The sequence below is a fragment of the Ostrinia furnacalis genome, unplaced genomic scaffold (genome assembly GCF_004193835.3).
Source record: "Ostrinia furnacalis isolate ACB-3 unplaced genomic scaffold, ASM419383v2 OfSCF0990, whole genome shotgun sequence".
NCBI lineage: Eukaryota > Metazoa > Arthropoda > Insecta > Lepidoptera > Crambidae > Ostrinia > Ostrinia furnacalis.
The window spans coordinates 259,449-285,763 of NW_021131229.1; the positions used below are offsets into that span (position 1 = coordinate 259,449).

Below are 26,315 nucleotides of genomic sequence, written 5' to 3' on the forward strand. Positions count from 1 at the left end.
AGCGAAAACAGTCCAATCTGCTCGTGCTAGTTCGATATCTGTCGACCGCTGAACTATTGTGAACATTACGTAGGTTAAGGAAAAAATTGTTTAAATTTATGCCTCTGGTAAATTACAATTAAAAGTACCTTTTTTAACGTCAGAACGAAAGCGAGTATACAAAACAAAGGATCCTTGAGGACCTCAAGGATCCTCAAGAACCTCCTTCTACTAAAGCGTGTATTAGTAATAAATCATAAATCATGCGCACACATGAATGATGCCATGACGCGAACGTCCAGCTTATAATTTTCTTTCGCTCGTTAGAATGGATTGGTTCCGTCCAAACAATTAGGCTGGGTAAGAAGGACTCTAATGTTAATGATACATCTATCAACTTTATCCCCCATAAAAGCTACGTTCTTCATACTTTGTAAAGAGGCCCTGCTATTAAAAATAATTAAAATGCTAGCCCTGAAGCCTCTTCTGTAGTTATTTTCGTATGTTGACACAAACATGATTTTGCACTTGAAAAAATAACTGACGACCTTTCGTTTACCAAGTGACTGATTTTACTTAAAGACCAAGAACATCGGTCAATTTTCAATTGATTTTTACACTGCAATGCCAGTGTCGATACATCAATGTAATATTTCCGTTGACATCCCACAAAAAGTTATATTTTTATTGCGAATTTAAATAAGACAATCGAAAATTCAATAGGTCCGCAATTTGGGGTGACTATAATATAAAACGTTACATAGCACTATAATAAACAAACCAAAATAAATTAAAGAACCTTAGACATGTTGCATACGTTGATATTATCACCAGCCTTAAAAAGAGCGACTTGAAAGACACTAATGCGAATTCAGCTAATTACACAAATAAAAGCAACACACAAATCTTTATGTTTCATGAACTAGGATATGGGCGGAATCTAAATGGTAGGTATGCGTACCAGAATGTCTTTGCTATAAAAATAAACTGCTTGTACCGTATCCGCGGTCCCCAGCTTAGCTTGAGCTTGAGGGGAGACGGGCAGGGCCGAACCGCAGGGAAGTCTTACAATGTCCACAGGTGTCGTCTGCCCCGCATCTCCTTATATTTTTATTTGGAGCCGTAAAGCCTTCTCACGTATATGCATCCGCCCGCGACAAAGCGGAGTCGACGACCTTTGTAGTTATGTGCAATGCACATGGGCTTTTTATTTAACACCGATAAGAAGTGACATGAGTGATATCAGAAGAAAGAGATTTTGCACGTCTATCTAATTCTAAGTATTTGCCATATTGATACGACACTCTTGAAGTGGAGACTGTGGTTAGGTATTTTAACGAAACTTACGGAGTGCTTAGGCTTCATTTAATTTATTACAAGCTTTTATTCAGTAAAATAATTCGATTTTCATCAAAATCATAAATATTTATTCAGTTTAGACCACAACCACTTGTGGTGTGCCATCACTTGTGAACGTCAAAAAGTAGTAAAAAATAAAAAATAAAAGGTAGCCCTTAAGAGACACTTTACATGTCTCCTTACCTTTTGGGCCCTACCATTTATCATTCATTACACATTCATATCATACATCATTATCCTTTAAAATTGTCAAAATCATAGGACCAAACACCGCGTGGGCGAAGCATAGAAAAATATACTAAAAACGTTTTTCCAAATCCTTTCCAAAAACAATCAAAGAAATACAGAAAAACAGAATAGAACTTGATCCAAACAATATTGAAATCCATAAATTACCATATCTTGTCTATGTAGGAATTGAAACCCAGGTTGTATTTCTTCAGCTGTATTTGTATTTACTCCAGGATAAACCACAAAAAATAGGAACGTCTTAGAACCGTCTTAATACTAATCGTCTTCTGTTTAAATCCCGTCGTTCTTACTTCCTCACTCATTCATTCCGTCTCACTCACTCCCTTGCGTTCCGTTTCACACTCCCACACTCGGCCATCCTGCGTACAGTCCGCCCTCGGACTGTTTCATTTCAAAATTTTACATTAAAGCGTCTTATAAGTAATCTTGTTTAATACAATTCTTATAATCATCTTTCTCGTATGTTCTAGCTTTCTTTCTTTTCTTGTTATAAACTCTAACACTTCCATCTTGAATTGTCTCCACACATTCTCTTGCCTTTTCTCTTAACTCTGGTCTTGTCTCGTTCATTCTTTCTACGTTTTCCTCTTCTATCATCTTAACAAGTTCATCATCTCCTTTATTAATCCGGTTAAACAGTCCTTCTTTCCCTCCCTCGTGATTCTCTCTTATAATTTCGTTCTGCGTCTTCTCCGGTACTACAAATAATAATTCATCTTCATCTCTTTCTTGGTACAACATGTCATTCTGGTAGGATTCTTTCAGCATCTGAATATGTTCGTCTTCATCTTGTGCTTTCTTCAGTCGTGCAGTCGTCTCGGTAAGTACTAAACAGCTTAGGACGTCGGCTTGTTTCATACGTGATACAGGTCGGTGTTCAATCTGACAGTCGTTACTTTTCTTTATTTCATCTGTAGGCTTGCAGTCTTCTAATATTTTCTCAATTTCAGTCATGTGTCTAGAGTCGTCTATGTCGTGTACTACAACTTGATCATCTTTTTCCAACGGGACAACTTCGGTCCGTCCGAGTCCACTCAACGTCAAACATCTTCCGTCGTCGTATTTTGGGGAGCCGATAGTTTTGTACACGTCTTCCGTCATGAGATTCACCTCGCTGCCCGTATCAATAAGACTCGCCGTAGTTATCGCGTTGTTGTCAACAAATTGAACTTCTTTTAGCGGCCTCGATGTTTTCACACTTTTGTTGTTTACGTCCGATACCATCAAGTTGGCAGAAGTGTCATCTGTCAGTTCTGCGTTTCGTTCTACGTTCGGTTTCGATCTCCAGTCAGTTGTTGATTGCGTCGTGTTGGCAACACTGTATCGTTCGGGTGTTTTCGTGAACATCGCTCGTTTCGGACTGGCATGACGTTGCTGACGATTGTCTGACTGCCATTTTGAATTTTCACTGGTCACTTGTTGATGATTTGCAGGTTTTGAACATTCACTAGATCTGTGTCCAAACTCATTACACCGGAAACATTTAACCCCTCTTTCCTTGTGAAAACATTGAGCCGAAATATGGTTGCTTCCTCCACAGTTAAAACATCTTGGTCTTGTCGTCTTATTGTAATTTACCGGTGCCGTCGTGCTGCTACTGGAGGGTCTACGTCGTTCATCCACCATTTTCGCCTTTACTGTCTCGTATACTTTCAGTTTCTCTTTCAGCTCACCGTATGTAGTTGCACCGTACAGCATGATTTTATTGGTTTCTACGTCAACAATGCCGTCTATGATATATTTTATTGCGACGTAGTCGGGCATTTTCCCGCGCCTTCCCAACTCCTTCATGACAAGTAGGTAATCAGTACAGCTCTCACTATTGGCCTTCTTTCTCGCACTCATCATTTCGTGGACTGTCTTTACGTCTAACGAATCCGGGAACTCTTTGAGTAAACCAGTTTTGAACTCGTCCCACGACCTGAATGGCTTCTCCGACCGCAACCAGAGTGCCGCTGTTCCAATGAGTGATCTGCGTCCCACAATGAGTTGGTGTAATGGTGACCAACCAAAGATCTCAGCGTTCTCCTCCACCTCTTGGACCCATCTTGATGCGGTGACAGTTTGGTCTCGACCACTAAATTTTGGGATCAGCTCCTCGGCATAGGCAAAAGTAGTAGGTATGCGCTGCTCCAGGGTCTTGCTCGGGCCAGCATCTTCCGCATCTTCGAAATCATGCTTACTATGTCGTCGTCTCATGATTGATGAAAATACGTCTCACGTCTCAATCCGTCGTAATCGTCGTGAATCGTCGTGTTTCCTTTTCTTGGGCTATCCCGGACGAGCCCCCAAGCTGTAGGAATTGAAACCCAGGTTGTATTTCTTCAGCTGTATTTGTATTTACTCCAGGATAAACCACAAAAAATAGGAACGTCTTAGAACCGTCTTAATACTAATCGTCTTCTGTTTAAATCCCGTCGTTCTTACTTCCTCACTCATTCATTCCGTCTCACTCACTCCCTTGCGTTCCGTTTCACACTCCCACATCTATGTCGATTTTTGTCGTGAATATTTTCGCCGTTATGCTATCGCGGTGCGCGCGCGCCGTCTATTAGCTCCGTTAACAAAGGGCTTGTTAACATTCTTCCATACGGACCGCTATTTCAACTTGTTATAATCAAACAAAACCCCCTTCGTTATGTTTTTTGTCCCATTTCACGATTGTAAAAATGCTAACCTGACTAGGTTCATGTTTGCTTTGTATTTTAATTAGTTATCTACAACCTTTTTTCTCCGTGAAAAACAAGTTGTAGATTTTTTTACTGAACAAGTGGATCTACAATTAACTACAATAAATGTCGACTCAATCAAGTTGTGAATAAATTGCCTAGCTTACTTTAGAAATAAAATTAGTAATTTAGAGCTTTTGGTAAGTAAATAAGCAAACATTATGCCCTATGTCTGGTATTTTTAACAGTGTTTTTATAGGGAGATTGTGCTGAATAGATAAGATGGTACAGTTTGCAGGCATCTTCAGAATGGTAGAGTGCTAAATCTACGAATTTTTGGCACACGCTTCGCGGCACATCTATATCTATCTAGTAATAGGTATATGGAAAATTATTGATTAATAAGACGACACTGGCACACTCGTAATTAAAATGTCATAATATCTTATACAATTACAGAAAGCTCTAATCTTATTGAATAAAACAGCAAGAAGCGATGAGATCGTATCTTAACGAGGTATGCTCACTCAATTAAAAGCAAAAGTAAAGCAAAAATAACGACAACCAAAGTGCTAAGGTGACCGAACATGCATTCCATCCATATATTCCCACTAAAAAGCAAACACATTATGTGGACTATCAAAAAAGTTTTTGTTACCAAGAAACCTAACTAAAGTTAATATTCGACTATTCGAGACACGACGGCAAGTGTAGAGCTGACGAAATTGCGAGACTATCGACTGAGACATGTCTTTATATTTAACTACAATAGAGGCAAATGTTATAGTGTGATGTTGTAACTTTATATCTTAAAAGCTATTAAAAGGCTTCCTAACTTTTACTTTTCAATTCAGACAAATTCTTCCTGGATGATTTGGATATTTTTCAAAGAGATCGCTCAGCCTAGTTAAATAGTGACATGTTTCTTCTTGTATTTGTAATTGTATTGTATTCTGTTATTTAGCTATCTCTTAAAAAGAAAATTTTGCGACTCCCTGATTAATTTTTAGGTTATCTTTTTATTTGAGTGTTTTATCAATGTCCCTATTTTATTCAAAATTTCCTACAGACCTAAATGATAGCGTTGTCAGTTATCAGAATGATCGATATCGAGCAACACTAAAAATATTATTTATTTATTTAATTAATGTTTAGCGCATGACTGAATAAGATCACACAGTCCATTTATGGATATACATATAAAGGCCTAAAAATACACTGATAAAAAATTGCAGTTTTGATAACCGCATCAATAGAGGACAATACTTACGTTCGCCAAAGTGTGTTTATTTTACCCAAAACAGATGTAGCGTATCGATGACACCGATTCGAATAGATAAGGCTTCAATCGACTGCTAACCGTAACACCCATTTGCACAGATAAACAATGGATCAAGGATGATTCAAAAGCAGATTAGGGAATTAAGACTAGGCAAATATTCAAGGTTTTATACCCCTGTCTCATTGGACTCGATGAGTCTATTGTTTTTGTTATTTCCAGAACAATATTATGCAAGATGTGACTACTTAGTTACTTCCAAAGTTGATATTTAAAATTTAAAAGTTTTTTTACTGTAATGTGTCCCTAAATGTAAAAAAATAAGACGTTAACATGTGAAAATTTTTGGTGACAAAAAGTTATACATTTGTAAGTAGGTACCTACTACAGCTCTTTGATCGCTCTGAAGGATCACTGTCAAACTTTTTGCACAAAAACGATTTTAAAGTTTATTAAACCATCCTCGATATCATGGCAATTTGAATTTAAGCCGAGTTTAGTCACGGTGAATTATAAAACCTAATTGGTATTAGTGGATTTGGCCGTTTTTGCACATTTGACCCTGTGTTTTTGTGTAAGGTAATTAAATTTTATGTTATACTAGGCCCCCTACATAGATCAAATCGATTTGACTTATTTGTATTAATGGATTATCATAATGAGTTTATCTGAAAAACAAATCTTAATGTCATTGGCATAATCATATCATGTGTAGAGAAATTCTTATACAAATTATGACTATAATTTATTAAGATAAACATTATTTATGACTCTACATGTCCAATCATAAATTCATTGTGTCCAATTGGACATGCATGCATTGAAATAGGAAATGTGTCTATTAAAATCCAAGTCTGTTCAAACTCGGACTTATAGCACCGCCATAAGAGAACATAAGTAAACAAGGTTCAATGTAACATGCTTGACAAACCAGTTTACTATAAATGTACATTGCAACGCTACACACGGCATAGCTTTTCACAGTGACACCGGGAAATGCTGGCGGGTTATCGCTAAACAAACGATTGGAGGGCAAATGGCTTTTCAGTGCAAAAATCCCCTCAGTGCAGTAGCTCAACTCACTGTTCATTAGTAAACGTGTGTCAGAGTGCGTTTTGTTGCGCCAATTGTGTTTGAAGGCAGTCGCTCGCTAGCAGGTGCGTGGTGCGCGCGTGCGTTCGCCATTACTCAACGAACAGCTGATCGCGCCGCTTTGCCGCCAATACGAATGGTCAATTTTCAAAATTAGAACGCCATATTACGAAACTCAAATTTAAATGCACAGATTATAAACTTTCATTCCAAATAGTGCAGTGCTTAATAAAACGGACCAATGAAGATGACAGTCAATCGAATAAGAGTTGTGGTGCTCGGGAGCGCAAGATGCGGGAAATCGGGTAAGAATTTTTCGAAATTAATTAAGTTATTACGGTGTTTTGTAATGAAAAAGGGACCCTGGCATTATTGTCAAGCCTCCCTTTTTTGACTCCATCTGCAAGACATAATAACGCCTTATACTCGTGTATTTTTATTCTCTTTTTGTTTTGGCTGACTCTGAAATCAATTATCTTTAATGGCCCCAGAAAAAGCGCTTTGATTTATTTTGAAGCCTAAAGGGGTAATTAGGCTGTTAATTTAATTACAAGATAATATTTCGGCATGTTTATGTCGTTCGTAAATAAATTGGGCTTTATTAGTCGTCTAGTTGAAGTTTGCTTATTTATGATTTAACGATTTCGTTCGCAAAGGACTTGATTGGTTGAGGCGATATCAATTAGAAAGCTTTATTATTAAACGATATTGGAAGTTAAATAGGCATAATATTTTGCCATAACTTCTGTCAGATTAATTTGTCTACTGACCAATAGCATAATTAAGTTCTTTAATGTTTTCTCATTTAATCTTGGGAATGTAATAAATACGTAACTGAGTACCTATCAAAATTAATTACATTATCCAGTTATGCGTGTAATACGTGATTTGTGTCATCTTTAACGTTATTATCAAAGGTGCATTATCAATCGGACTTAGTTGCACTATATTGGTCGATTTATCTAAATATAATGGAATGTTAAACGGTATGTAATCGTTATGAAATACATGTTTATCTATAAAAATATTTTACGAGTAAGTAGATAGTCTACAATGTGCGTAATGCGTATTACCTGATTTAAAAAAAAGACGGTGCACGTTTTTTTACCGTTTTTACTAGGTACTTCATAATTAAGTTGTTTTTACTTTACTGTCGATTACATAGTTTGATACACAATTGCTTTTATTTCACAATGAAATCGAGTTTATTGCGTATTCTATTTCGAATTTTTTTTTAAAGTTTGTAGCTATGTAGTGTTGGGTGCAGGCACGCTTTTTTATCTCCCTCAGTACTTTAAGTAGAGCTGTCTATTTTTTTTGTAATTTATAAAGATTTTTGAATATTCTTTAATTAAATTGTGTAAAAAAATAAATGAATTCCTTCACAGAATTCGCCTTTAAAACAATTTCTTAAACCGATATTCGATTTTTCTTAAAACAAGGTTCTTTGTCTTGGCATGATTTCAACAACCGGTAATGTAAGTTATCAGTGGTGTCGAGATACTGGCTGTGATAAGCGTTGAGTCAATAGCCTCGTGAGTTTCCTGTTTTCCACTAGTGATGCGGTGGTCGATTTATCGATAGCAATAAACATCGATAGAGTTTATCGGTATTTTATCGATAGTCCAGTTTTATGTTGTATTTGGAAAGAACCGTTGTTGATGACGTCGAATGGTTTCTTCAGACGGTAACTTGAAGAACGTCGGGTGTATTTTTTTTTATCCACAATGAGGAAGCTTTTGGCCTGTATATCACCTGATGGTAAGTGACGAACCGAACAGAAAAATCTGCCCCCACTGGGAATCGAACCCGAGATCTCTGCGTCTGAAGCAGGTGATCTTACCACTAGACCACAGCGGCGGTTAAATTACAAGCCTAAATGGATGATTCAAAATAGAGGTGATTGGATGAGGAGACCTACGCTACGTTTCTTCTTTAATATTTATGATCGATCATCATATTTTTCTTTCATTTTCCACCGTCCTATAATTAAGTATGGCTTCGTGCAAACATAAACTCAAAAACATGCCATGCGCTATGAAAAAATAACTAAGTTTTGTAAAGTAACTGAAGTTCCGTAGTTAAAAGCTTATTAAAAGCTTCAGAATTTCAGTCCTATAACACCAACTTTACAAAATTACTCTACCAATGGTTTGTGCGCTCACGCATTAAGTACATGCCAAGAACAGTGCCTTTCCGGTTCGACTTGGGTACATCACTAGCGATCATACACTATCGATATTATTGCAGTAGGTAAACCGTCAGTGCAACATGAAAACTATTTTCCACTACATAAACCAGGTGCAAACACTGATAACGGCAAGAAGACTCTTTGACATTTGCATTGTTCATCTATTTGGATTAGGTACAAAGAATTTTTATTATATTTACTGTAACATTCCGATGGCGATGTTCATTTTGTTTTCATATGTAAATGTTGATGATTTGCTTTGAGGAAACTTCCACTGTTTTTTTTTTCACTGTTGATTTAGTTCGGAATTTTCATTGCTTGATTATGAAATAATTAGCTTTAATGATTAATTTTGAAAGTAAGTTTGTCAACATGATTTGTCAACCATTTGAATATAGGTACTTAATTAAATTCTATGATATCATTATTTTAGATGCTGGGGTACATATCACGTCCGTAAAATAGACGATTAAAACAAACACTTAATTTAAGTGTTAACAACAAATTCCCGTTAGCAATTAAACTCAATATTATGTTTTTAGTTTGTGTTTTGCTCAAAGATCGTCTTTCTGTTTTTAGTCTGCAGTAATTCAGTCTGCCTGGATCGAACCTATTATTATACCATCAAAGTCAATTAAGTAATTATTAACGCCAGTAAATATAGGTATTTTAAGAATAAGCGTATTAGGAATTGGACTTTGAACCAAGTGTTGTTATTACCTTTCTTGAGAATACACACAGATGTTGATTGTTTATGAATGGACTTGGCACAGCCGAGCAAACGTCGTGGAAAACTTACAATTTTGTTGAATTTATACAGCAGAACTCTAGTGGTACATTTTCTCATTTTCAACAACTTGTTTTACAGGTTGAAAAAAGATGTGTATTTTTGTTGGAGCTTCTGATTAGTGGTGGCTTTTCAGTGAAATAGCTTCAAACGTTTGATATGGTTCCGTAAATTCAGTAAAACCGTTTTCTTCGTAATACACGTATACTGTCAAGTAACAAAGGACATATTAATAACTTAGATTTAAAGAAGCATTTTTCTTCAACGGACTTTGGAGGGATAGCTCTACTATTAAGGAAATAATAGATTGCCACTTTTCGTCAGGTACCTACACATCTTCTGTTCTAACATCGTTGTTATGGTTATAATAATTAATAACATACCAGTCACATTCAAAGTCAAATAACGTATCAATCATATCGATTGGGTTTAATTCTGGAATGATGTTTCCATCAACGTGACGTTATTACACGGTTCGTCACGTTGTTGTGCTACTACGAGTTAGTCAGCGAGCAAATCCAGACTACAACCGTCTCGGCGTACGTAGCCCGAGTGGGATTGGGTTCGTCACGTTGGGTCGCGCCTACGCGAACGAAAACTACGTTTCCTTGATTGGTTCGTATTAGGTTCTGCTTATTAGATGCTACTACTTGTATACCTAATAGGAGTTCTATTTTAGTATGATTCTTTTGGATTCGGATCCAATGCCAGTTGAACGCAGGGTCAAACTTGGTTTTATTGGCCGTTTAGTATCTTGGCTACACAGAAGTTCTAGATTTGGAAACGAGAGATGGGAACCATCCTGTAATCAATGTAAGAGTAAAACTTATTACGAATAATATCACCGAGTATCGCAAATAGAGCTATTACCTACGGTCAAAGTGCGAAGTGCAAACTTCATGTCACTTTAGAACAATAGAAATACGAAAAAATATGCAGACATCTATGTTGTTATGTTCAAACTCGAATATAATTTCCATAATACTTACAAAATAAACTATTTACAGCGAGCGGACCGCATCGCTTCGACTCGATTGATTTTCTATTGTGTCTGGAGGCGAACGTCGAAGTATGAACTTTGCAACTTGTAAATATTGGTATTGAACTGCTTAAAGGAGATAAATTACTGAGGTGAATCCCCTTGCATTGGTTGTGTCAATGTAGAGCACTTAATCTCGACGATTTGAACAATTAACGGATTATAGATATGGATTATGTAGCGGGATGATCAATTTGTTGTTGTCGCATCATAATATTGAAATGTACGAGATATTTCTATGAGCGTCATTGATATGACACATGAATTTGAGTTCTTTCTGGATTTGATTCATGAACTGTTGAATTACAAGTTCTGTAATCTTCTACAATAATTTGGTAGGTACTCGTTCTGAACTAGATAATAGATATCGAAATGCCTATGATAACTAAACTGATTTCGTTCTCATTAAGTGGAATATTGATGACGATAGGTATACCAAAGTATTGAAATGCAAACCTACTGCACTACTTTAACCGATAATTATGTGCATTCTCAACACATAACGTGGCATCTAAAATACATGATTAGAAACAGGTTATGCTCTTCACGACGCAAACAAACGTATTCCACGAAATGTGCACAGAATGTGTAGCAGGAGTAATGAACCGAAAACACTTTATTGTTAGGAAGTCTGAAGGTTGGTACAAATGACTGCACATCAAGCTAAAAGCTGTAGTATCTTGTGTAGCTGTAATAGGGGGCATTTTGCAACAAAAAAGTACAATTTGATGTGCTGTACATCTGACTCATGCTTTCCCGTCTGGTCGGTAACAACCCTGGTGTTAAACGTGTAAAGTCGTCAAGGTGGCTGAGTCAGACTGCCGAAATGCAATCTTTTTCATTCGGCTGCCGGGAGCAGAAGTATCTAGATTGTCAAAAGCAGAAAGCTCCTATAACAGAATATGAGATCAACACAAGCCTAGAATATTCTCTATAGTAGGTATAAATACTCGGACATAAAAAGATAAACACGAATAAATGCTTAGGTAGGATATTAAATAGGTTGTTGTTCACGGGCTGACTGGCATAGTGAGGATTTGAAGATCCAATCTACCCCTATTATATTAATACTTTGACTAAGCGTCTATTCTGTAAATTGTTGAACGTCAATGATACGTACAACAACGTATACAACTTCTACATAAAAACTAGTATAGAAGAAAGAGAGCTTTCTATCAAGGCCCTAGTTCCATCCTAACTACTCTATTATAATCTTCCTGTAGGTACAAGGTGCCATTCTATCTAAATTCATGCAATATTGATGAAGTTCAATGCAAAAATACATTTTATAAATAAGTGGAATATCAATAATCTCAATTTTATTTCTAACGTTCTAAAATCTCCTAATAAGTCATCTTTTCATTACTGTAACCTTTTAGCTGTAACTAAAATAATATGGTTTTTTATTTTGTTTTATTTTTAATATCGTTTCTAAATACCTAGATACCATGAATAGTATGCTATTTTAAACATTGCTATTTAAGACCCCGTTTGCAAGCGCTTAGGAATTTCTTCTCAGAAGCATACTTCGTCTCGTCACTATGATAAGTGTTCTATACACAGTACGTATGCGAGTAAGAATTTTGTCATGAAAGCAAAATAGATACGCTTATACAAGCCGATAAAGATAGAGTTGTGATACAATTATTTTAAAATTAACGTTATGAACAAACCTCTTTAGGTTATTTTTGGGGGCAAGGGTATTTATAAAACATACTATAATATTGTTTATCAACTGGTGTTGGTTTTTCACTTTTATTTCAGTTTCTAGAAAGTAATTAGAAGGATAAGAGAATAAATAACTTAATAAAATAATAGCCTGTAGAAGTTGGTTATGTAACAGTTACAATACTCAGAAACAATGGTAGGTATTTTTATTGTGGAAGAACTGTTGTGTTTCTACAATAAGGCTTCTGCCTAAGCTTCTTAAATAGTAGGTATCTAGTTGGCTTACGTCGGATTTTCCTTGGAAAAAGAGCTCTATCTGAATTTACTACGTTACGTAACATTACTGATATTAGAAATAATAGTTTCGAAGGACAAAATGTACCTCTGCACTTGTTGGCTGTAACAACAAAAATACCTGTTTGTATTATTATTATAAAGAGCTGTGGTTTTCTGAATAAAGAAAAATAAAATAAAATAAGAATTTGTTGCCATTTCAGAGTCCAGGGACTCTAAATCCAAGAAAATAGAAATCCTGTCAAACTATCCAGAACCAGCAGCGTTTGTTTATGCTCCAAACATGTCGGCGTAAATTATGCAATACACTTGCTAAACATCCGATCTTGCTGAGAAACCCCGGCTGCCTGCACCATTCACTCGGACAGCGAATAAATTATCGGACTCGGCTATGAATGACTCATAGTGCGAGGATTATCAGAGCTTTTTCTTTGAAAATGTATCGGAAAATTTTAAAGAAAACGGCCCATACTTCTAGACTTTTCAATTAAGATGTAAGGACAGTATAGCAAGCAAGCTAAACACTGACGCATTTTATGTAGTTGCAATAGAATTTTGAACAGAAATGTATCGATTGTTTAAGCTTAAGGTTAATTACTTCATTTTCTAAATCAACCTGCCGGGCTAGGATGCGCGCCATGATAAAATTTTATCATCGATTTTAGACGTCAAAATGTATGAGCTTATTGTGAAACACCGATAAAAAGCCTCGATAAAAGTTTATCATGGCGCGCATTCTAGGCCTCCAGGAATATTTTCAAAGACGAAAATTACTATCAAAAACTTGCTTTGCTAAACTAACATTACCTTTTTTAGTTTTATTTATGAATATTTTGACACTGTTCAAAAAGCTACACGTTAGCAGTTCAATTAATCACAATCAGCATCTTCAACTCCACGAGAGACGTCGGCAAAAGCTATTATCAATAATACACGTACGTACATACGACTTAATCCCATTAATTTTACTCAAGAAACCGTGAAATGCTACCATGTATTTACTAATAGCCGTGTTGCAATAGAAAGTATAAACAATAACTCGGCGAAAGCCGTACATCGGAGAAATTGATTTATAGTGGCGGTAGTCGGATGTCGTTTTGGGAAACACTCGAATTATCATAACAATTAGGGGATTAGATAACTTGAATGGGATTGTGCAATATTACGATGGGCACTTCAATGCAGAATTGTGTGTAATGAATGATTATCTCTCGTCTACGGAGTAATGATCGGTCCAAAGTTCAATAGCCGTACGACAGCTGGTTATGAGCCGATGACGCATTTTGAAACTAAACGGATAGAAAACCTTTGCTACTATATGTTTCTGAAGACAAAAACACACCTTTTTACGCGTATACCTACAGGGCTTTTGTGGAGTTAGCTTGGAGCTTTCAGCATATGTAAATGTGTCAAAACTATAAAAGCTAGCTGTAGGTGGACAAGGTACCTACTTAGTTTGCAATTTGCATCGATATTGCAAATTTTAAAATAGAAACAGTTCAAGACTTACATAATGAGAAAAAGGGCTTGATACTTGCATTTTTTTTTTAAAGATTATTAGTAATTTGTTATTACACAAATTACGAATACTCCCGTTAGCCCCTCGTACTAAGCTAAATATGCTTGTGTCACGAGTGAGCTCACCACAATAGTCGAGCGGCGGCGGGGACCGAACCCGCGTTCCCCGGATCACGAGTCGGCCAGTCCGACCCCTTCACCGTTCGGCTATCGTGGATGTAATTATTATTGTTACATAGAACTTCTGTTAGTCTTGTTTACCGAATTTACTTAAAATGTGATAACTATTACTAAAATATTTTCCATAGAATAGCTACCTAAAATGCAACTGGGATTTTATGTCATATCAATCTTACGCAGTTTTAATAGGTGATATTTTACTTTCATTGTTTGCTAATACTTGCGTACTATCATGTACAGAACGCTTATCTGCGATAAAGGCAAGTCCTGAAGAGCTTAAGGCGAAAAGCGAAGTATTCCCCAGTCTAATGGCAAAGCAAACAACGATAGTAAAGCACAACATTACCAATTACGTAAGACAATCAATCATTGACCGCTCGATTATGTGATTAAGTAGTTAAACCAAGTTATACTCCCACTCGGCCCGCGGCCCCGCCTGTAAACAACGCCGTAATACCTGAGCTCCGTAATATTATCGGAATATTATATATTCATTACTATTATTAAAAACAAATTATTGAGCTCATTTGATTGCACAAACGTTAGACGTGCTCTATGCTGTGCCTACAACAATGGGGATGTTGCCTGGGTCAAAAAGCAAGAGTTTTAATTAGTCCGTCAGTTAACTTATCAAAAAATACTCTACACGTATTTTTCACTTTTTCAAACTAATGAAAATTTAAAGAGATAAAGCGCCCCAAAGTTCATAAGAAGAGGCCCGTGACACAACCCGTGACGTCAACGCTTGCTTAAAAATGCCGCACGTTGTGACGTCGTGCGCAACTTCAACGCACCATAACTATGTAATTATTTGTTAGATTGACAAATAAAATTATATGTGTCCAATATTTTTTGATATTAAACATTACGGACTAAAAAAATTTTTTTAGGCAACTAGCCTATTGATAGTGAAAATAAACGAATAGATGGCTCTGAGGGTGCACGTTCAGTAAATCTCTTTCCAAAAGAACTTGTTTCCTTTCTTGTAGCTTGTAGTAGAGATTAACGTAAATGTTAACTCAATAATAATGACATTCTCAGAATTTCTTAAGATTAAAATGATTAAGTAAATCTTTAGCAGCATTTTAAAAACAAAATTACTTTCCTGATGTTTTGTCCTATGTGGTACGCTGTACTAATGTGGGTATAAGTATAGAAAGACAGCTTGATTCTGAGAGAAGCTACATTTTTGCAATAAAAAATCGAATTTTGTGGGGATCCCGGGGCGGATGTGATAAAGTTAGACTTGTCTAATACACACGGTATGAAAAGTCAAAGCTAGTAGCACTGTAGGAGTGTACTCGTATCAATAAATATAATGTATACTACGAGTAGGAGTAGGTACCATCTAGGTACTACCTCAGCCACTATTCTCGTTGCCAATGGATAATATTTTACGCGTTTAATATATACCAACCTATTCAATGTATGTAATAAACTAAATACCGAATGACAAACATATGAGAACGTTTTGCAATAAACACGTTGTATATCGCTCTAAATTTCGTTATCGGAAATGCGATAAATAAATCCAGCGTGCTAAATTGTTTGATGCAGCCCAGCAGATGCAAATGCAAATCAATCAGAACCCACGGATGACATGGTGCGGTTGCGTTTCGGGATTGTGGATCGAGAACAGTACTTAAATGTCAAATGCAGTTGTATTTATAGTGCGCGCGCGCCGCGTGCCGAGCACTGAGTCACCCGGTCAGACGTCTGCCGGGACACCCGCCTCTCGCTACTGAATTACGTACTTACTCACAACTAACCAAATATTCAAGCTGGCTAGTCAGCGATTGAAATAACCAACCACGTACTTTAATATTAGAAACGTTTTTGACCGCTGAAAGACGCTCGCTATTTTAATCCTTCAAAAAAGTTTATATTGGAGAGATGGAATGCCGAAGTGTATGTATAACAAACACACAACATTAAGATCACATAATAATATTCAGAAATCTAAAATGTTGTGTGCCAGAGCTGGCACAATAATGTTTTCTAGACTTTTAGGTTGTGCAAATGCAATGTCCAAATGTTTGGAAACATGTCGCTCGTCAAATTTGGCTAGGTGAAATTCGATTAGCATTTTGATCAGTCAATAAATATAAGTGAAAGCTTTATGTATCCTTCGAGAAGGTGGGCACTAAAATTGATGAAGTTTTTTCTTGTTAATTTAACAGCAGCCAATAAAACAGATCTGCAACAAAGAGAGAAGTCAATACTAAAGTAAGAGGGACGTAAAAATGTAAATTAAACAGTAGAACGTCCAATTACCGCAACCAGGATCGTGTCTGATCTTTTCGGCCGATGCTCTTAATTAACATTTAGCTTTGCTACCGTATTCAGTCAACAACGTCTTGATTTAATCCTCTCCCAGTCCCGTTATACTTCTCGTTACCGGGGACATTCCAGTTTGCCCTGGAAAGAGTAATTTTCGCAAACATGATACACGAAAGGCACGAACTTAAAATCGCAGGTGTGCACGACGAGGACTATAATTTATACCAAAAATACCACCCGTAAGTTATTATATTCAGAACACTGACGACGCTGTCATTATATTGGAAGCAAATTATATTTTCGAAGATTTTTGCAAACTCAAATGGCTCGAATGGGATATAAAATATGGTGCTATTTAGCAGTGTTTGTGGTGATTTATAACCAAATTATGACTTTACGTCTGTTACAACATCGCACTGACCGAGCGCAGATAAATTGGTTTTAGCACGTTGTTCGTCAAGATCGAGAGTAACGCTTAGTGGATTACCTTGAACTGGCCGCTATCAGCCGCAGTGAAAGTGCTTACTCGTTAGTGTAATTGGTGCGTTCGACTCGAGTCGCGTGCTCATTCTGCATGTTTTGATAAGCAGGCAACTTTTCAGATTCCGCAACATATTGCCATAAGCCACTCGATATCAATAAAATTTTAATTTCATTCAAACGCAAAAGAGAAATTTAAATATCAATTCACATAGTTGCGTACGAGAAGAGCTCAAGTTAACATTTCGATACGACAGACGACTGTGTAATGATAATTTAACGAGCCAAAACATAAAAGGAAAGTGCGACAACCTCAATAGATAACCGTGAAATGGCAATTAACACACATCGATTGTTTTGAGCTGGTCCATTCAATCGACGCTCATGAAAACCAACGCCCCTGACCTTATGTCAACCTTTAAATCAAACATGAGCCGGCCGTCGTGTATACTGACACTTCATTATACGAGATCGTAAAGCAGAAGCTTAATAATAAAACTGATGAAATGACATGTTTATTGGCAAGCTATGAACCCATATTCTACGATGAGATGGCTAACAGTCGCAGGCTCAATAAAACGAAGGAACTGATGAGATGCGACCAAGATAATATCATTTCTCGAACTATTCAGTGCTTTATGATCAAATATATTTCTTCAGTCTGCGAACATCTAATACGTTTAGTCAGAAATTCCAACTTGAATTTTCGACTGTTAATGTCAAATGCATAATATACGAATGGAGCTCTGCTCAATGGGATGTTGCTATAAATAAAGAAGGGTAATGGTCTCATGTCAGGATAAATGTGGTTGAATCTATTTACAGGATTGGCAGTTTTTATTTGATAGTTTCCAGTAATAATATATGCCAATATTTCAGTATCGTAACTTTCTAAAAAGACCCTTTTGCAATAAAACCTTTATTTGCGTGTTCTAACAACTCTATAGGATGTGGCATTAAAACCATTTTGGGATTTTCTAAACTGGAATCATAAAATTTTCTGAGTTACGTGACAGGAGCTATAATGGGATTTTATTATATTTGTATGGGTATCGTAAAACTACCGCCTGTATCCAATTTCATTGCAGTAACAGCAATGACACCCCATTGCTCTGTCTGCACCATTGGATGGAATTATGAAACCGGGCTCGAGCGCTCTATCTGGCATTTCATTTGCTGTTTTAATTAACATTATCACCAAGACGTCACAACTTAGATAAAGTACATTTAATGGGATTCAAAGAGTAATTGAATATATTAATTTATTGCTTCATCATCTTCAGTCGGAGAAACATTTAACTAAAATTGTTACAATTATGGTGATGATAATTAGTACTTAGGAAAATCACCCAAAATGTTTTTGATGTCTGCAATTAAGTGTAGCGTTTAAATAATTCCAAATAGAAAGGAAGCTTATCGAATCTGTGGTGTAGTTATTGTCTCATTACAATTTGTTAGGGAACGGCAGTTTAATTTGAACAGCGGTGTTTACGCACCTCTGGCCCTTTTGTCTGCTTTCCCTCTAATTGTCGCTTGTAGTTATAAATTCATTCAGGAATACAACTTTTGTAACACCTCTTACCGATTAGCTGCTAATTGCTGCTTTCTCCATGTTACTAACTTGTATTTCATTTAGCAAGATGTGTTTTATCGAGTTAGATAATTTGCAAACTATAGTAGAATTGCACACTCTCGCGCTTTCTATATTACGATTGTTATTGTTGGATTTCGTAGGCTGTGCCGCACTGGTAGTGGGTGATATAATGTTACTTCTAAAATATTTCCACTATTGTTATAGCAGTTTACGTTAATCGATAAATCACCGTGTCTTTTGAAGCTTTATGGAGATTCCAACGCCTCTCATTTTATTATTAAACACTTATCTTGGTTTTATGACTTAATCACTCTAGCATCTAGTTATTTAGAAGGTTCTAATATTATTTTTTGTTTCAGCTGTGGTCGTCCGGTATCTCACCAAGCGTTACATCGGCGAATATAGTTCGACTGGCGGTGAGTTCTACATGATTAAAGTGTGCTTTAGTTTAAAAAATCGTTGCACCAAGTAATTCTTGATTAACAGAAACCTGTGAACACCTCTTAGAGGGAGCACTTACCACATGCCAGTCCGGTGCCAATAGTTTATTTGTGTTATTGGCAAGAGAGCCGAGGGGAGTGCCAAGGTTTACGAACGCCGGCGCCGGTACTCCTAGTACGTCGACCTCTGGTAGCTCTAGTTAAAATTTTACCAGCGCATTCCTGAGTAATCTTCCTTCAGTTTAACTAATGTAAACTCGCGTGGCATTGTGTTAGACGTTTGCGCAATCTCTTGGCACTGAAACATTGTCAGAGGCAATGCAAAGCTTAACAACAGTCTGGTAATGCCAGTTGGCATAGTTTTTCATTCATGTATTTGTTTTTGTTGGAGTACTAAAGTTTGTTTAGCTTCCGTTCCTATAAAAATGTTGTTTGGTTATTCAGATGTTAACTCTACGCGTTGATATCCAGTAAATCAAAATTCTTTGCCTAGCATAAGAAGTTCGTGGTTCAATACAACTTCGCGTACCTATAGTGTCATCAAAAGTCAGCCTATTGCATAAAAGAGGTACTTACATGCTTCGAATTTGGCAACTGAAAGTCGGAATCTAATAACTTTTTATGCCTGGGCATAAAATGTTTCCAATTTGTCAAAGTAAAACAATAACTGTAAGGGTTCCTTGTCAGGATTATGGAACCCTAAAAAAAGTACGCAAGATTCAAAATATTTTAACAATGCAACGATCTAGATATGCGTTATTAAATATTTGAGTAGCTAACGGCTAGTGTAACCTAGATGCGCGTGAGTGACATACTCGTCTTTCTGAAAGCCGATATAGAACGAGGCCGAAATGGAGACGAAGGTTCGAGCATCAATTAAAAGTTTATTGTGGCTATAAAAATCGGCTTGTTTCAGATTTTCTATACCAACACCGGGTGGCGTTTGATGGAGCCACTTCTGAAGTCGAGGTCTTGGACACATGTGGATGTGCCGTAAGTTTATAGTCCTCTAACTAATGAGCCATTAAATGATAGTTAAACCGTTTGATTACCTACATTGTAGATTAATCTTCATCATCATGCTGAATGTCAGCAATCAAATGTTTGTTTACGAAGAATATCACTGAGTATCTGCAACCATTTTTACTTTCACATTCATCATGGTTCAAGGTCATGCTTGTAAACTCCTTACGCTTGAGCAAAGATAAGATAGTGTCGGTATGATATCTACATTTCCCAATAACTTCTTAATTCGATTATCTTTTCTAAAGAAACATTCTTTTTCGGTTTATTCATTAATAATATTTCTTTATTATTCAAGTAACATAGCTTATCAATTAGTTCATAGGATAAACGCTCCTATTTTCCTATTTTACAATGCGTCTTACAATCCTTCAACTACTAGGTAAATAAATCGTGTAGTTTCTTATGGGTGCGATGTTTTACCTCTAAGCCTAAGATGTGATAACCTAGGTTCATTTTTCCAGCACTAATGCATAGATCGGCGAGTGATCGGTGAATCAAATTCTGATTTCTGTTCAGAAACGTGGTTGCCTCGCGGACCACCTTCGCTGGGGTGATGCCTTTGCGGTGGTATACTCCGTGTGTGATCGTCGCTCGTTCCTGGCTGCAGCAGAACTGCTGGGTCTATTAGAGAGGACCAGGCTACCAGGATGCACCGCTGTCACGTTACTGGGAAACAAAAGGGACTTGGAACATGCCAGGTGAGGTACCAGGCTTGATAGAAAACAAATTTGACTGCTACAATTTTGGAAGAAATATTTATTATTCAATCTCCTTCATTGGGGGGGCTACCTGTTAAGTAAGAATGACGTAGAATGAACATGGATATGGAATGGCAGAAGCATTAGGTGACGACAATGAAAGTAATATACGTTTTTTGATCACCTTCACCAACCATCACATTATGTATGAACGTTATAATATCCGGTGACATTAATGGATGTTGTAACACATTAAAATTCTTTAATCTAATAAGGCGACACCCTTATACAGAAGCCTAATGACATAATACATAATGGCAGTCTGAGGAGTCTATTCTTAGATACATACTTGAATCATCTTTAAGAACATTATGTGATGTCAGCTGAATAATTGTTAGTTTAATAGGTATTATTTTGTTTTCATATCACTCTCTGGTCAAAAAATATTTGCAGTCAGTGCTACTCACATAAATGTTTTGTAATACTCGTGCGGTGTTGCCTTTTAATTCCAGCATAAGTAAATGTGAACGTTGATCATAATTAGTAGAAGTCCTTACTTAGCCTACACATACATATAAGGCCTATAACGTGATTCCTCTTTTGAACAGAGTGGTAAAAGCTGAGGAAGGCCAAGAACTATCTCTACGATTCGGGTGCCAATTCTACGAGGTGTCGGCAGCGGAGTCGTGCGCGGGCGCCGCGCTGGCGTTCCACGCGCTGTTGCGAGAGGCGCGGGCGATGGCGCTGCTGCTGCCCGCGCCGCGCCGCAAGCTCGCTGCCTACTCCGTCTCCAAGGTATGCATAATATTGTTGTATATTTATACCATAGCCTGCCTCTATCCGCGCCCTGGCTACTCTGTCTCCAAGGTGGGCTCTAGTTTATACCACATTCTGCCTCTACTTTAGCGCCAGCACAAGCATGCGTTCTACTCCGTCTACAAGGTAACCATTAGTAGTATGCAACGTTCTAGGAAAAAGACCGTCGTTCGCACTCGGTCTCCAAGATTTCTGCAAAGTAGACTAGGACCACTACATCCATAAAGAAATATGTTTGTGAACATCAGGCTTCCTTAATTCCCTCTGGCCTGCGTGGGTCAAATCCTCCAGTTCCCTGTGGTGAATTGCAGTGGCGGATTTACAGTTTTGCCGCCCGTAGGCTAGGGTGGGGTTGGATCTTTATTTAACTTTTATCTTCTGAAATCGAGTAAGCGTCATCTGAAATCTGCCGCCCCTAGGACTCTACCGCCCCTAGGCCGCGCGGCCTATACGGCCTATTGACAAATCCAGGACTGGTGAATTGGTGTTCCTGTAGTGCAGACTGAAATTACTTGATGATAACAACGAATTTATGCTACATAATGCTCCATTTTGACATACATAGCCCGCATGTATGTCAAAATGGAGATGAATGAATGAATGAATGTCCATGACATAGCCCGCAGAATCGCTAAAATCAAGTGGCAGTGGGCGGGGCACATAGCTCGAAGAGATGATGGCCGCTGGGGCAGAAAAGTTCTTGAGTGGCGACCACGAGCTGGAAGACGTAGCGTGGGCAGGCCTCCCACTAGGTGGACCGACGATCTGGTGAAGGTCGCGGGAAGTACCTGGATGCAAGCGGCGCAGGACCGGTCTTTGTGGAAATCCTTGGGGGAGGCCTTTGTCCAGCAGTGGACATCTTTCGGCTGAAACGAACGAACGAACGAACGAATGCTCCATTTTACTCAAGTCAGTAGCAACCATAGAAATGTGGTAGCAACTATTTTACCTACGTATTAATATGTTTATCATCTGGTCTTTAAATGCGCAATAGAAATTCAATTTCAGAACGGGATTACTCGTACAGTTGTGGACTGTGTGTGTGGAGATGCATGCGTGATAATGCGCTTATGAAGTGCGAATGAAATTGGCACGCTGATAATCTTGTCCGAAATATTTATAGCGAAGCACTGGCCTTAATGCGAATAATGCAGAGGTAAACCAAATGGTGTCCGACTTAATTTTCAGAACGTGATATGGCTACGCAACCACCAAACAATTGTGGTTTATCTTTGATCATGTTTATGATTTACTACAACAAAGCAACAAAAGTTACGATAAGCAGAGTCACATTTAACCGCCTCTGTGGTCTAGTGGTAAGACCACCTGCTTCAGACGCAGAGGTCCCGGGTTCAATTCCCAGTGGGGGCAGATTTTTCTGTTCGGTTTGGTTGGTGGTAGGGCTTGTTCTAAGTCCGCCTGGCTAGCTACCACCATCTTACCTAAGTCTGTCGCCATAACAACAATGTTAACAGCATTGTTGTGTTCCGGCAGTTAGAGGTAAGATAGCCAGTTCCTCCGTGGTTGAGGATTCCGGGTGAAGCTCGCTTCCACCTTCGGCCTGATCGTCACTTACCATCAGGTGAGATGCAGGCCAAGAGCTTCCTCGTTGTGGATTAAAAAAAAAAAAAAATTTTAACTGCTGAAGGTCAAAAAAGTTATTAATCCTCGTATATCACTTGTTCACAGTTTAACTTCCATCTATTTTTTCTGTCTAAAGTAGGCACCCAGCATAATCGTAATTTTAGTTTTTACATATTTCGCTACGCTTCTGCAGCCCTGAAAAACATGTTTTCTTTCATTTAATTAGATAGAAAATAAATCTTTTCTTTGCTTTTCTAGCAGCGAACATCACCACGTCTTCTTAAGAGCCAGGGTCATGCAAGGTTTTTTGTATCACATGTGACAGTTTCTATTTCTGTGTATTTTTTTCCTGACATCTTCATTTTTCCCTCAGGTAATCGGATCGATCCTCGGCCTCAGCAACAAGAGCGTGAGGAAGAAACGGCCCTCGCTCAGCATATGATGCGCCCTTCCACTCCTCAGGGTCTCGGTCACTCCTTGACAGGAGTTTGTTTATTTCTGTGCGACAGAAAGTTGTTATCTCTCTCGGGGAGATTTGTCGACTGAAGGTCGAAGAAGGTTTGGTGAAACTGATGGAAAAGATGTGAATGTTGGTATGTGTTTTTGGTATTATGTTCTCTGAAGGAGTTGGACGAGATATTTTTAGTAATGTGATCATTTTATTACCAATTGTTTGGACAAAAACATATCTGCAACATAGACCAACATAGATAGGTAGATGTTGGCCATTAGATGGCTAAAGTTCGACTGAATAGATTGAAGTTCTGCTTTAGTTTCAAGGAGTTTGTATTTGCAAATGTGATTCGAAAGCAATGTTCTTGTGATGGTGGATTATTACTTGTACTATGTAATACACATACTTAGAAGTTTAATTTTACGAAATGTATTTTTAAATATAAAATCGGGATGTATTTATAAATGTTTCTAAAAAGACAAAATTTCCTAATCTACATTGTAAATGTGTTATCGAATCTATGTTTGATAGCAATTGATGACCTTAACCTATTTACCAATATTTTTTGTGTATTTACTTTATCAGTATTCACATCAGATTAGGGTCCCAAGGACTGATTTGTTGTTATCTTTCTAAAAAATCATCTGATACCTACCTATATAAAATTTATATAATAAATTTGTTGACTCAAAGAAAGTTTTTTCTGATTATATTTTGTAACGAATTACTTTCAAGCCAATATTTTTGCACACAGTTTGAATACCTATTTAAATAAAATAATTTCCATATTAATATGATAAAATGTGTGATTAATTAATGCCTTAGCCACATGAGTAACTGAGCTAGATTAGCTTAATGAGCTTTCTTCTTGAAGAAGAAATAGCAACTTTTAAAACTTCGGTCGCATGATGCGTTGTGGTATGGAACGTTATTCTTAGTTTATTTTATATCGAAGAAATAATAGAGAAACATTATTTTAGCATTCGTTTTGAACCTTACTTCATTTTGATTAAGTTCAAAAATGGTGGCCACTATTTTAACCACCTGATAAGAAATACGGGACCACATGAAAACAACGCAACATGTGGCCGTAAGTTATGCCTTACTTTGTACCTAATGTTCCTGCCTATTAGATATACCTAAGTCAATCCAATGATTGCGATGATTAACCACGGACCATTTATATTAAATCGGTTCCTTCTAAAATCGCCATTCATTGTAAAACGTAAGAAGCCTTACTAACGACCCCACTTGTTATCACTGTGTGCCGTTATGTATACTTAATAAACTACTTGATATCTAATTTGCATTTTATTACCTGTATCTTCAGATACGTAAATAAACTGGAAGGAATGCTAGCATTTCACTTCCGTTTCCCATATTTTGAATGGAACTTGAAAGTAAAATCAGGTAGAGCGTAGGTAAGACTGGATAGCAGACAGTAATGTTAAAAAGACATTTGCTTGCAAATCCGCCCAGTTATTGGTTCGCTCGCATGCGCAGGGGCAAGTAAAGGGCCGTGTAGATTGTGCGCGGATACCGTGGTCCGAGGGTCAACTGCGGACAAGGGGATTGAGAATTCTTAGGAATGTTCTGGATAATGTTTAGTTAGATAAACAAAAAATTTAGATACTCTAATAAATAACATTCGTAACGATCCGCATTACGACGATAGCGATATCTTACAAAGACGCTGAAATCTCGACTCAATTTAAAACATACAGGCTTGAGATTATTGAGTTTAAATCGAGCTTTAAGCTTTATTTAATCTAGTGGGTACTAGAATGTATATCAGCGCCTCTTTTCAGCACTTATTAAAAATTAGGTAGATGTCCTAAAACTCTGGTAAGGCACCAATTAGATATACAAGGGGCTTTTTAATTGTCCCTGCAGGTTTTTCTTTTGATCGTGTAAGTACCTGCAGTATAAATACCTATATTGCAAATATATTAATGTCATAGATGACAGACATGTACGTAACAGTCGCATAATAACCGTATTCCGTTCAAAGAACCGACGCAAGAAAATAGGAAAGCAGTTTTTCTTATCTAGCTGCGTAACTTGCATGTAACACGGACGTAACTTAGATAAAAATCTTATCACCCTGCAAGGCACCTGGTGAGCCACACGGCACTTAAGGTTCGGCCAAACCGACGCGATCAGCCGGCGTGTACCGATGGCGATCAATGCATTTAAAGGTTCGGCCAAACCAACGCGATCAGCCGGCGTGCAGCGATGGCGATCAATGCATTTAGGTCTGGTCGCCATCGCTGCACGCCGGCTGATCGCGTTGTGATCGCGTCAGTTTGGCCGAACCCTAAGTCTGGTCGCCATCGCTGCACGCCAGCTGATTGCGTGTGATCGCATTGGTTTAGCCGAACCTTTACGGCTCCGTCACCTCGCCCAAACGAGCATAAATATCAACAAATGCCTCTACCTGCTACCAAGACAACCATAATGGCAACTTACACGCATATCCACGCCTTTCACCCATAAAGAGCCACTTTTCTATCAACAACCACCTTAATCTCGTGTTGGACACTCTCGCGCAGTACATGGGAATATTGCGAAAAATTACGCTTAATTATTATTTTTATGGCGATTAAATTGATGCTGCAGAATGTTGACACGATTAT

At 37.6% G+C, this 26,315-nt stretch overlaps 1 protein-coding gene across 1 annotated transcript; it reads left to right on the forward strand.

The window, feature by feature from the left end:
• The first annotated feature begins 6,590 nt into the window (after nt 1-6,590).
• On the forward strand, nt 6,591-24,624 carry LOC114350828 (ras-related and estrogen-regulated growth inhibitor-like protein). Its single transcript, XM_028301771.1, has 6 exons — nt 6,591-6,935; nt 19,021-19,077; nt 20,018-20,094; nt 20,644-20,825; nt 21,434-21,620; nt 23,599-24,624. Exons 1-6 carry the CDS (start codon nt 6,872-6,874, stop codon nt 23,665-23,667), a joined length of 636 nt encoding a protein of 211 aa, XP_028157572.1. The 5' UTR covers nt 6,591-6,871; the 3' UTR covers nt 23,668-24,624.
• The last annotated feature ends 1,691 nt before the right edge of the window (nt 24,625-26,315 follow it).

Excerpts from the sequence above, each read along its gene's own strand:
- LOC114350828 (XM_028301771.1), top strand. The coding sequence starts at position 6,872 with ATGAAGATGACAGTCAATCGAATAAGAGTTGTGGTGCTCGGGAGCGCA. Across the intron at positions 6,936-19,020 it reads CGCAAGATGCGGGAAATCGG|CTGTGGTCGTCCGGTATCTC; the intron begins GTAAGAATTTTT and ends TTTTTGTTTCAG. Across the intron at positions 20,095-20,643 it reads TGGACACATGTGGATGTGCC|AAACGTGGTTGCCTCGCGGA; the intron begins GTAAGTTTATAG and ends ATTTCTGTTCAG.